Below are 13,597 nucleotides of genomic sequence, written 5' to 3'. Positions count from 1 at the left end.
AACATAGAATTATCATATGACCCAGCCCGAAGATTAATTTTATGTGTCAGCTTACCTAGGTCATGGTGTCCAGATGGTTATACACTAGTCTCAATGTCTCTGTGAGGTTATTTTTTTCAGATGAGATTAACAGAGTTAAATCAGTAGACTCTGTGTAAAGCAGATTACTCTCCATAATGTGGGTGGGCTTCATCCAATCATTTGGAAACCTTAAGAGAAAAGGACCGAGGTGTCCCCTAAAGAAAAAAGAATCTGTCTTCAGACTGACTCCCTTTGTATTCAAACTGCAACTTCAGTTCTTCCCTGAGTGTCCAATCTGCTGGCTTACCTGCAGAATTCAGAGTTGCCAGCCCCCACAATCACATGAACCAGATCCCTAAAATCAATCACTTTTTCTTTGTGTATGTGTATAAATATGTACATACATACACACACCCTATTGATACTCTGCAGAACCCTGGGCATCTACTCAAGAAACTGAATAAGGACTTGAACAGATACTTGTATGCCAGTGATCATTGTAGTATATTCACCATAGCCCAAAGGTGGAAACAAGCCAAGTACCCATCAAAGATGAGTGGATAAACAAAAAGTAGTATATGTAGAAAATGGAAAATCACTCAGCCATAGCAAGGAATGAAGTTCTGATACATGCTGTAACATGGATGAACCTTGAAAGCATTATGTGAAATAAGCCAGACACAAAAGGACAAATATTATATGATTCCACCTATATGAAGTACCTACAGTGGGCAAATTCATAGAGACAAAAAGTAGGTTAGCAGTTACCTGGGGCTAGAGGGTGGGATGGGTAACAGAAAGTTACTGCTAATGCTTATAGAATTTCTGTTTGGGGTGAAATTTCTGTTAAAATTTTTGTAAAATAGCTAGTGGTGATGTTAGTACTACACTGTGAATGTAACTAATACCACTGTATTGTACACTTAAAAATAGTTAAAATCGGAGTTCCTGTCATGGTGCAGCAGAAATGAATCTGACTAGGAACCATGGGGTTTCGGGTTTGATCCCTGGCCTTGCTCAGTGGGTTAAGGATCTGGCATTGCTGTGACTGTGGCTTAGGCTGGCAGCTGTAGCTCTGATTAGACCCCTAGCCTGGGAACCTCCACATCCCGCAGGTACAGCCCTACAAAGCAAGACTTCACTTAGCAGTAATATGTTACATATATTTTACCACAATTTTTAAAAATTGATAACATACCCCCCAAAAAAACTCACATTGAATTGTATGCTTTATATGGGTAAGATGTATGGTATATGAGTTACATATCAATAAATCTGTTAAAACTCAAAGTAATGCAGCATCACTTCTGCTGCATTCTATTGTTAAAATTTCCTGAGTCCAGCCCATTTTCAAGAGAAGAGGAATTTGATTCCAGTTTTGATGGGAAGAACAAAGAATTTGTGAATATGAGAAGATACCCATATAGGAATAAGTACCATCAAGACCCACCTACATGAGTTCCCATCTTGGCAAAGGGGAAACAAATCTGACTGGGAACCATGAGGTTTCTGGTTTGATCCCTGGCCATGCTCAGTAGGTTAAGAATCTGGCATTGCTGTGAGCTGAGGTGTAGGTCGAAGACATGGCTCGGGTCTGGCATTGCTGTGGCCCTGGCGTAGGCTGGCAGCAGCAGCTCTGATTAGACCCCTAGCCTGGGAACCTCCATATGCCATGGGTGCAGCCCTAAGAAGACAAAAGACAAAAAAATAAAGACCCACCTACAGTCCCTTTCAGCATTTTTATTAGAATAAGCCTGACTTACAAGAAAGTGCTTCAGAAACAATGGATCTACCACTGAGGTCAAAGAAAGCTGATTTAAAAATTTATAGATTATCTGTTGACTCCTGAGGAGGATTTAGCCCAGTGATATCTCTCCAGTATTATACCATAATTCTCTGGCTAATCAATATTCAGTGTTTACATTTTTCAGATGCTCAGAGTAGCAGATGCTTTATCCATTCCACTTCCTCCCATGGAGATTTCCTCCCAGATCTCAGTGTGGACTGCTGTTTTCTAAGCTCCTTGCACAGCTTTCATCCTAGGACTTATCATTTTCTGGTGTTAAATCCCTCCTTTCTTGGATCCTGTGTTTCCTTTTTTATTATTATTACCTGTTTTTGTTTGGGTTTGTGTGTGTGTGTGTGTGTCTTTTTGTCTTTTGGATGGCACCCGAGGCACATGGAGGTTCCCAGGCTAGGGGTCTAATCAGAGCTACAGCTGCCGGCCTACACCACAGCTACAGCAATGCGGGATCTGAGCTGCGTCTGCAACCTACACCACAGCCACAGCCACAGCAGGATCCTTAACCCACTGAGCAAGGCCAAGGATCAAACCCGCAACCTCATGGCTCCTAGTCGGATTCATTTCAGCTGCACCAAGACGAGAACTCCTGTTTTTGTTTTTGAAGTATCTTCTGGTAGTTTCCTATGGAAGTGTGCGTTAGAGGTGTACTTTTTGCCTCTTTGCAAATATGAAAACATCTTTTCCTACTTTCACCCTCGTTTGATAATTTGGCTAACTAGATTAAAAGTTATTATCTCAGAATTTGAAGGCATTTCTCTGCTATCTTCTTGCTCCAAAATAGCACTGAATTCTGTTCCTTTGTATATGATCTTTTCTCTCTGAACTATCTTATCTCTTGAAATTTGTAATATTCTGAAACTCTTAAATTTTAGAATCAAATTCCTTGATAGAGACCTTTTAAAATAAACAGTGTGCTGCTTGTTCATTCTTGAGAATTGTATCCTTCAGTTTGGGAAAAGTCTTATTATTCCTTTTAAAATTTCTTCCCCTTTTTCTCTCTATACTGATTTTATAATCTCTTCTGTTTCTGAACAATTTTCTCTCTTCCAGGCCTTCCATTTATGCTATCGTATTTCTATTTTCTGCAGACTTTTCTTATTTAGCTTTTTAAATTAGAGTATAGGTGACTGCCAATATATTAGTTTCAGGTCTACAACACAGTGGTTCAATATTTTTATAGCTTCTACTTCATTTAAAGTTATAAAATATTGGCTTTATTCCCTGGGCTGTAGATTACATCCTTGAATCTTATTTATTTTATACATATGAGTTTGTATCCCTTAATCCTCTACCCTGTCTTGCCCTTCCCCACACTTTTAAGCACCTAGCTTTCCAGGAGCCTGAAATGTATAAAGGAGTTAAGAAACGTTTGTGTCCACTCTTACTACTCAACACCAGCATTCATTATATGGGGAAGGGAAAATGCAGACTCCTATCTTCTGATGGTCCCTTGTTTCTAATATCTTATACTTGCTTATGCTATCTGAGTCTTATTTTATGGTGCAACCTTTTTTTTTCCATCTCTCTGGAGATACAACATTTTGATGTTTACTTTGATTCCTTGTGTTGTCCCTGTTTTCTCATATATCCTTTTATTCTGTTTCCTTATGTGAGTTGCTCTCTCTAGCTTTGGAGCCTTTACTCAAATGTTGGATGATCTTTGGCTATCCATGCATATTAAGAATAAAGTTCTGCCTGGAAGCTCTATGTGCCTGGATGAGCTTTACACTGTCATGTCAGGTGGTGGGGGGAGTTCTCCTGTGTACTAGTGTTCTGAGAGCAGGGATGAACTCTTCTTGTTGGCATCCCCCTCAGAGGAACTCTGGTGAAAGCTTACCCAGCTTTGCTCAACAGTAACCATCCCTCCCCTGCCTGCTGCCTTTCAAAATTTTGTTGAAATTACTCCCCTCCTGTTCTCTTTCTTCTTGTGGTTTTATTCTTTTTCTTCCCCCCTTTTTTTCTGATCTTAGTAGGACTGTAGGGAGGGAAAGGAGATAAATGCAAGTGGTTGACTAGAAGTCCTCCATCTTATCAGTAAATGTTTTAGTAATAGTTTCTTAACAGTTCTTCTTGCCTTCACTCTCCCTTCAAATCTGCTACCTAATTTTTCTAAAACATAGGTCTGCTGAGGTTATAGCTTGCCAAATTTTTGAGACTTCCCACATGAGAAGATTTAGAATCCTTAGCCTGAACTATAGGACCTTTTACAAATTGATCCTCTCCAGGTTTGTTGTTTACTGGTCTCCCTCTGTGTAACCACCCTGGAATATTTGTTTTTCCCTAAGCTTATCATGTTCTTTTCTGCCTCTGTGTCTTTTCTGTTTCTTATGCCTGAATACTTTATCCCTTCCCCCTGTCTGATATGCTGTTACTTATTCTTCAGGTTTCAAACTAAGTGTTGTCATCTCTGTGAATCCTGTCAAGACTCCACATTTCACAACAGGCAGAATTTTTCAGACCCTGTGCAATCCCACAGCACCAGGCTGATGCCTTTAACATAGCAGTTCTATCTCAGAGCAGAGCAGTTTGTTCACATGCCTGCCTCATCAGCCAAACCGTCACTTTCTTAAGGGTAGGGCTCTGCTTTCCTCTTGATATTCTAAGTACCAGGCTCAGTGCTTAGACCCTGTAGACATTCAGGAGATGCTTATCAAATGTATAATTATGGCACAGCTTCCATGCCTGCCCGCTTGCATCTCTCATAAGCATCCTATCTTAATAAATCTATGTCTTGCCTTAAAAAATGTATAATTATCATCTCCCCCTTTTAGGCACACAAGCCATGCCCCCTCTCTTCTCCTTGGGGTACCATCAGTGCCGTTGGAACTATGAAGATGAGCAGGATGTAAAAGCAGTGGATGCAGGATTTGATGAACATGACATTCCTTATGATGTCATGTGGCTGGACATAGAGCACACCGAGGGCAAGAGGTACTTTACCTGGGACAAGAAAAGATTCCCAAACCCCAAAAGGATGCAAGAGCTGCTCAGGAGCAAAAAACGTAAGGTAAAATAAGCCAACACTCAAACCTTTTCATTACAAAGAACTTTTAAATGTTGCCTTGGCACATTAGTAGAAGAGAACCATCTGGTAAACAATGGCCATGAAAATAGAACCTTCAAGTGTATCCGTGAGGATGCAGGTTCAATTGCTGGCCTTGCTTAGTGGATTAAGGATCTGGTGTCACTATGGCTGTGGTGTTGGCTGGCAGCTATAGCTCCGATTCAACCCCTAGCATGGGAACTTCAATACTGTGCAAAAGAAAAGAAGAGAGGAGTTCCCGTCGTGGCGCAATGGTTAACGAATCCGACTAGGAACCATGAGGTTGCGGGTTCGGTCCCTACCCTTGCTCAGTGGGTTAACGATCCGGCATTGCCATGAGCTGTAGTGTAGGTTGCAGACGCGGCTCGGATCCCGAGTTGCTGTGGCTCTGGCGTAAGCTGGCGGCTATAGCTCCGATTCAACCCCTAGCCTGGGAACCTCCATATACCGCGGGAGTGGTCCAAGAAATTGCAAAAAGACCAAAAAAAAAAAAAAAATAGAAAAGAAAAAAGAAAGAAAAAAAAAAGAAAATAGTCTAACCGAGAGCTGGAAAGGAGATTGGCTCAGAGGTGGTTAGAGGGTTGGACTGTGGTAAGGATTCCTGTGCACACACCGGGGTTTGTGTGGTTTGAACTTCCTGTTGGCATCAGAGAAGGGAGCATCAGGGCCTGCTCTGCATGCATAGATGTAGGCAGAAGGGTAAGGGGTAGCAGTGAGGCTTGAAGCTCTTAACAGTCTCTTAACAGCTGTATTACACCATTTTTCCTGCTTGCTTTCCTGATGGACTCTATCTGTCTATCTGGTTAAGGAAAGAACTAAAATAGGAGTTCCCATCGTGGCTCAGTTCCCTTAGTATCCATGAGGACACAGGTTTGATCCTGGCCCCACTCACTGGGTTGCCATGAGCTGTAGTAGGGTCACAGACTCAGCTCAGATCCCCGTAGGCCGGCAGTTGTAGCTCTGATGACCCCTACCCTGGGAACCTCCATATGCTACAGTTGTGGCCCTAAAAAAACAAAAGACCAAAAAAAACAAAACAAAACAAAAAACAAAAAATTAAAGCTAGAAAATGGAAAGGGGGAGAACACATTGGAAAGTGTGTTATACCAGGGTGGTTGTGGTGGTAATAGCAATAATGAAAAGAGTGAAGGAGAAAAAATATGATAGAGGAAAATGGGGGCGCTTCATATGTATCATGTAAATGGATCCCTGCACTTAATCTCGCTCTGAGATTAAAGATGCCTTTTCAACCCATTCCACTGAGATTTAGGCCTTTCACGGGTGGTCAGAGCCAATGCTGTTAACTCCTAATTTCTCAATGAATAAACAGCTACCATTTATCAAGCATTCATTATGAGTCAGAGAGTACAATAAAACACATTATTCCTTCCAGTTGTCATAAAATTATGACATACATCTTTTTTTTTTTTTTTTTTTTTGTCTTTTGTCTTTTGTTGTTGTTGTTGTTATTTCTTGGGCCGCTCCCGCGGCATATGGAGGTTCCCAAGCTAGGGGTTGAATCGGAGCTGTAGCCACCGGCCTACGCCAGAGCCACAGCAACGCGGGATCCGAGCCGCATCTGCAACCTACACCACAGCTCATGGCAATGCCGGATCGTTAACCCACTGAGCAAGGGCAGGGACCGAACCCGCAACCTCATGGTTCCTAGTCGGATTCGTTAACCACTGAGCCACGACTGGAACTCCCCGTACATCTTTTTATATCACTTTTCAAATGAAGAAACTGAGGTTTAGAGTAGTTTTGTATTTTGCACAAAGGCATACAGTAAATAAGTAAGTAGCAGGGCAAGAATCTGAACCCTGGTCTGCCTGCCTCCAGAGCCTACATTCTTATAAGCAGTTATTTCTCAGGGCCTTCAAATGTCCAAGATGCTGTGCTAAAGATAAAGGGAATGAAGAGATAAGCTCCTTGGAGTCTTACAATAAGTGATGGAGAGGTAGGCATACAGAAACCACAGTACAGGGCAGTAACATGACAGTCAAAGAAAGATGGGAGCATCGGGGGGAGGCAGGAGGTGGACCAAGAGAAAGAAGATTGCATCCTGCTGGACTCAAGCTGGGCTTTCTGCATTTTTGATGAGCCCTGAGGATCGCGCAGGCTGGTTTGACCAAAAAGCAAGGCATGTACAAGGTCTGAATAGGTGGGAATCTGACCTTGTTGTAGGCTGCTTTGTATGCATTTGGAGACATTAAAAATTTTTGAATAAGGGGTTAATAAGCAGAATATACGAAGAACTACCACAACTCAACAACCCTAAAATGACCAGATTAAAATTTGGGAAAGAACTTGATAAACATTTCTTCAAAGAAAATATACACATTGCCAACAAGTACATGAAAAGATGCTCAACATCGCTAATCATTAGTGAAATGAAACTCAAAACTGTGGGGTACCACTTCATACCATTAGAATGGCTACTATCAAAAAAAAAAAAAAAAAAAACAAACCAGGAAACAACAAGTGCTGGTAAAGATGTGGAGAAATTGGAACATTTGTGCACTGAATGTGGAAATGTAAAATGCTGCAGCCCCTATGGAAAACAGTATGGCAGTTTCTAAAAAAATTAAAGGAAATTACCATATAATCTAGCAAGCCCACTTCTGAGAATATACCCAAAAGAACTGAAAGCAGAGACTGCAGCATAAATTTGTATGCCCATGTTCATATCAGCATTGTTCACAATAGCCAAAAATTAGAAGCAGCCCAAGAGCTCATTGACAGACAAATGGATAAAGGAAATGTGGTGTATACATACAATGCAATCCTTCCTTTTTAAAGGAAGGAACCTCTGACACCTGCTACACCATGGATGAACTTTGAGGACATTATGCTAAGTGAAATAAGTCAGACACAAAAAGACAAGTACTATATGATTTCACTAATCTGTAATACCTAGGGTAGTCAAAATCATATATAGAAAGAAGAATGGTGGTTTCCATGGGCTGGTGGGGAAGAAGAAATGGAAAGTTGTTTTTAATGGGTATAGAGCTTCAGTTCTGCAAGATGAAAAGAGTCCTAGACATTGACTATACAACACTATGAATGTATTTAACACTATTGAACTGTACACTAAAAATTGGATAAGGAGTTCCCGTCATGGAGCAGTGGAAACGAATCTAACTAGGAACCATGAGGTTGCAGGTTCGATCCCTGGCCTCCCTCAGTGGGTTGAGATCTGGCGTTGCCGTGAGCTGTGGTGTAGGTCACAGATTCAGCTCGGACCTGGCGTTGCTGTGTCTCTGGCATAGGCCAGTGGCTACAGCTCCGATTAAACCCCTAGCTGAGGAACCTCCATATGTCATCGGTTCGGCCCTAAAAAGACAAAAGACAAAAGACAAAAATAAATAAATAAAATAGGTTAAGATGGTGAATTTTATGTTATGTATATTTTACAGTTTTGTCATTTTTTCAAGTTTTTGAGCCATGAAATAAACTTTTAGTATGTAAAAAGATTTGAATCGATGTGAAGGATGATTAGAAGGTTATTCTGGGGGAGTTCTGTCATGGCTCAGCGGAAACGAATCCGAACCATGAGGTTGTGGGTTTGATCCCTGGCCTTGCTCAGTGGATTAAGGATCCAGTGTTGCTGTGAGCTATGGTGTAGATCACAGACGTGGCTCGGATCTGGCATTGCTGTGGCTGTGGCCTAGGCCGGCAGCTGTAGCTCCGATTAGACCCCTAGCCTGGGAACCCCCGTATGCTGCAAGTGTGGCCCTAAAAAGCAAAAAAAAAAAAAAAAAAAAGAGGTTATTCTGGCCAATTAAAAAGGCCAGTGGTTTTGAGGGCCCCTGACTGCAAGTAATGGTATGAGGAAGGGAGAAAGGGATGCTGGAGACACTGAGCCATGATCACAGCTTTTCTCAAACCTCCTTCCTGAATACGCCTATACCATTGGACTGGGGATTTTTTTTCTTTGTTTTTAATGTGCTAGTCTCTTTTCTTTAATATTTGCTTTTGTCAGTGTTATCTTATCCTCTAGATGTCTAGGAAGCAGGGCCCTTGCCTACTTAATGCTTTGTGTAAAGCGCCCAGCACCACAGAGGGATAGAAGCTTAGTAAATGTGACCTTAAGAACAGTATTGGTAGGGCAGCGAAAATTATGAAAAAAGATTGACCTGGTATCAATTTATATTCCCATAAGCACATGAAAGGTTATAGGTTTTACGGGTGTCTGAAATATTTCAGTAATAGTTGTAGTTGTTTTGAGTAAACTTTGAACTCCAAAACTATATGATTAAAACATATAAATAAAACATATGGCTCATATGAAACTGATGAGATCTTTAAACCTTTATGTCCTGACAGCTTGTGGTCATCAGTGACCCCCACATCAAGATTGACCCTGACTACTCAGTGTATGCTAAGGCAAAAGAACAGGGCTTCTTTGTGAAGAACCATGAAGGGGGGGACTTTGAAGGTGTATGCTGGCCTGGTGAGATATTTTATTTACCTATCACCCTCTGTTTAGTCACAATTATTGAAGGCTGCATGGCCATCACTCTAATTTCTTGTAGATGTCTCATGCCAGATTTTAGGTACCTTTCCTTAAAGATGATGGTATTACCTTCTTTTACATCTTGCATCTAACACCTGGTACAGTGTGCTTTGTATACATTTATAAGTCAATGAGTGAATGAAAAAAAAAAAACAAGCAAACCTCAATGACATGCTATTTCCCTAAGCAAACAAAAATTTAAAAATAGAGAATGAGAAAAGGAGAGGAGGAGAAACAAAGAAAAAGAGTCCTGCAATCTCTCTCCCTATGATTCTTCTTTGCCCTGTTAGGCCATAGTTTTGACTTCTCTCCAGACACCCCTAACAACTCTGAAGTCTTCATTTGGAAATTCTTAAAGCCTTGGTAGAAACTCCTCAAAGATTCTACCACATCACAGCATTCCATCACAAATCCATACACTGCAGAGAAACCCCATGCGTTCCTCTTCCCTTATACCATGTATAAACATGTCTCTGTTCTCTTTAAGAATGGTGGGATTCAGAGTTCCCATCATGGCTGAGCAGTTAACAAACTCGACTAGTATCCATGAGGATGCAGGTTCGATCCCTGGCCTTGCTCGGTGGGTTAAGGATCCAACATTGCTGTGAGCTATGGTGTCGGTCACAGATGCAGCTCAGATCCTGTGTTGCTCTGGCTGTGGCATAGGCTGGTGGCTACAGCACTGATTGGACCCCTAGCCTGGAAACCTCCATATGCTGTGGGTGCGGCCCTAAAAAGACACACACACACAAAAAAAAGCAGAGAGGGGTCACTCCAGGTCATCTACATCCTTACTAGGGCTGTCTGAGCTGGAGGGACAGGCTCTCCGCCTGGCCTCTGTGCTCCTGATTATCACTGGAGTCCAGCATTGCCTTCTTCATTCACTTCTTGCCAGATTGTGCCTCTGTTTTAGCTATTTTTATCTTTTTTTTAAAGATTCTTTTTAAATTTTTTTCTTTTTTTTTTTTTTTTTTTTTTGTCTTTTTGTTGTTGTTGCTATTTCTTGGGCTGCTCCCGCGGCATATGGAGGTTCCCAGGCTAGGGGTTGAATCGGAGCTGTAGCCACCGGCCTACACCAGAGCTACAGCAACTCGGGATCCGAGCCGCGTCTGCAACCTACACCACAGCTCACGGCAACGCTGGATCGTTAACCCACTGAGCAAGGGCAGGGACCGAACCCGCAACCTCATGGTTCCTAGTTGGATTCGTTAACCACTGCGCCACGACGGGAACTCCTCATTTTTTTATTTTTATTTTTTGGCTGTTGCATATAGCAGCCTGATGTGGGATCTCAGCTGCCAGACCCGGGGTGAACCTGGGCCGCAGCAGTGAAAGCCCTAATCACTAGACGGCAAGGGGACTCCCAGCTATCTTTTACATTTGATGTGAGGTGCCAATTGATTATCCAGCTTTCACATCTGATATTCTTTCTTTTTTTTAATTTTTTTTTTTTTTTTGTCTTTAGTTTTTTAGGGCTGCACCCACAGCATGCGGAGGTTCCCAGGCTAGGGGTGTAATTGAAGCTACAGCTGCCAGCCTACACCACAGCCACAGCAATGCCAGATCCAAGTCGCGTCTGCAACCTACACCACAGCTCACGGCAATACTGGATCCTTAACCCACTGATCAAAGCCAGGGATCAGACCCAGAACCTCATGGTTGCTAGTCGGATTAATTTCCGATGCGCCAAGATGGGAACTCCTGATATTCGTCTTTACAATACATCTTATCTTGAGAACTACTGTTCCTAACAGGCTGTCTGTTCTTCTGCCTCTATAGGTCTCTCCTCTTACCTGGATTTCACCAACCCCAAGGTCAGAGAATGGTACTCCAGTCTTTTTGCTTTCCCTGTTTATCAGGTTTGTGTTTATTCTTTTGCTCTTTCCTAGTTACTTGAAAGGATGAAATAAGGGAAAAAAGCGAGGAGCTCCTTTGTAGCACAGTGGGTTAAGGATCTGGCATTGTCACTACAGTGGCTCAGGTCACTGCTCTCTCATGGGTTCAGTCCCTAGCCCAGGAACTTGCACTTCCATAGGCCTGGCCCCTGAAAACGCTGATTAAATAGAACTACTCTGCTTCACCGAGTAGCTCTTGATAAATACCACTTGTATGAAAAGGCAAGGATGCCAACCATATTATAGACTTTGATAGTGCCAGAAGAGATGCCATGTGAATTACCAAATACACAAATCTGTGATTTTGACTTCTATTATGATAGACTCTATGATATTATCAAAGTACTTAATGATATAGATTTATTATCTTTTCAAGTTGTGTGAATTTTTACATAAACTAGTATTACATGATATATTTTTTTTAATTAATTTATTTTTTTGTCTTTTCTAGGGCCGCACCCACGGAATATGGAGGTTCCCAGGCTAGGGGTCTAATCAGAGCTGTAGCCACTGGCCTACACCAGAGCCACAGCAACTTGGGATCCAAGCCTTGTCTGTGACCTATACCACAGCTCACGGCAACACCGGATCCTTAACCCACTGAGCGAGGCCAGAGATCGAACCCACAACCTCATGGTTCCTGGTCAGATTCGTTAACCACTGCGCCACAACGGGAACACCCATGATATTATTAAAGATGATGACAATGATATATGTGAAGTATATATAACGTGACACTAAAAGTAAGGTGTAATAGGAGTTCCCTGGTGGCCTAACAGTTAAGGATTTGGCATCATCACTGCTATAGTTCAAGTTTGATCCTTGGCCTCAAAACTTTTGCATGCCATGGGCACAGCCAAAAAAAAAAAAAAAAAAAAAAGGTAAGGTATAATAATAATTCTTAAAATCATATAAGAACCACAGAGAGGACTGGAGAGGCCACTTCTGGAGCACTCTTTCCAACCAATAGGAGCAAGGCTAATAATGATACCTAATATACCTTGAGCTTGTGCTGTGTGTCAAGCCAAGCACTATGCTAGTCACTTCGTGTGCATTGTGCCATTTCACCTTCACAATAATTCTTTGAAGTTGGAACTGTAATTAACTCTAATCTCATAGTTGAGGGAATTGAGGCATGGACAAGTGTAAAAACCTGCTTGGAGTTACCATCGTGGCTCAGTGGTTAACAAACCCGACTAGCATCCATGAGGATGCTGGTTCCATCCCTGGCTTCGCCTTGCTTAGAGTTAAGGATCTGGCTTTGCCGTGAGCTGTGGGGTACATCACAGACGTGGCTCAGATCCCACGTTGCTGTGCCTGTGGTGTAGGCTAGCGGCTACAGGTCTGATTCAGCCTGTAGATCCCTAGGAAGTCAATCTTGGTCATGAGAAAACTACAGGGCGACAAGACCAAAAAAACCTGCTTAAGTTCACCCATCTAATCAGTGGTGGATCCAAGATTTGAACTCAGGTCTGTTTGTCTCCCAAGCCCATCTCTTTACCAGTAAACTCTCGTTTCTGAGCATCCTGTATTAGGACGTAGAAAATAACTCAGAGCAGGGTAAATACTTGGGCCAGTCTAGCCATGCTCATTTGCTTCCCTGTTGTCTATGGCCGCTTTCACATAACCCTAGCAGGGTTGGGTTATTGAAAATGAGGCCTTATGGCTCACAAAGTTGAAAATACTTACTATCTGGCCCTTCCAGAAAAAGGTTTCCAACCCTTGTATTAGAGGGTGCTAAAGAAGAACAGTCAAATTAGTTAAATATTTGGAAACCATACAGCCTTATTCACAGAAGTATATATGATTAGAAATAATTCACCGTAAAGAGTCAAAGAAAACAGGTAAGACCATCATGTGGGTGAGGCAGCAGGTGTATTCGGTGGTGTCCCAGAAGGCAAGCTAGGCCCTAGCTTGAGAGGATGTTACAAGGAGCAAGGCTTTCAGAAAACAAGGGGATGAGCTGCCTGAGGGCCTCCCAGTCATTGTAGCTATTGAGTCACATGCTGCAAAACCAGGGATTATGAAAAGGGATTGCAACACCATGTTAACTAGGTGACTCAACAGCCCCTTCTTACTCTGAATCCATTCTGTGTGGAACACAAACTATAGTCCATGCTAATAACAAACACGTATCTTAGCTATCAAATCTTTCAGAGCACTAGAGGGAAGGCGGAAGGAACGTTTTTATGAACAGCTAAACTGCCCTTAGTTAAGGGCTGTAGCAGATGGTGGATGATCTAGAGTCTAATTGTGAACATTCACAACTTCTCTGTAGGGCTTCTCCAGCAGGATCTCGGAGTGGACTTGCTGGGCAA

General features: G+C 42.2%; 1 protein-coding gene across 10 annotated transcripts in view; it reads left to right on the top strand.

The window, feature by feature from the left end:
- GANC (glucosidase alpha, neutral C) overlaps positions 1-13,597 on the top strand; it is a 77,200-nt gene that overhangs the window by 40,007 nt on the left and 23,596 nt on the right. For all 10 annotated transcript variants that reach the window (XR_002345333.1, XR_002345322.1, XM_021097234.1 and 7 more), the window contains 3 exons: positions 4,597-4,832; positions 9,195-9,321; positions 11,164-11,243. Coding sequence is in view for 8 of the 10 variants with exons in the window: in XM_021097234.1 (XP_020952893.1) it covers positions 4,597-4,832; positions 9,195-9,321; positions 11,164-11,243 (443 nt within the window). In the remaining 2 variants the exon portion in view is untranslated. The remainder of the gene's footprint in view (positions 1-4,596; positions 4,833-9,194; positions 9,322-11,163; positions 11,244-13,597) is intronic.

The sequence above is a fragment of the Sus scrofa genome, chromosome 1 (assembly GCF_000003025.6).
Source record: "Sus scrofa isolate TJ Tabasco breed Duroc chromosome 1, Sscrofa11.1, whole genome shotgun sequence".
NCBI lineage: Eukaryota > Metazoa > Chordata > Mammalia > Artiodactyla > Suidae > Sus > Sus scrofa.
This window is presented reverse-complemented; position numbering and strand designations above follow the sequence as displayed.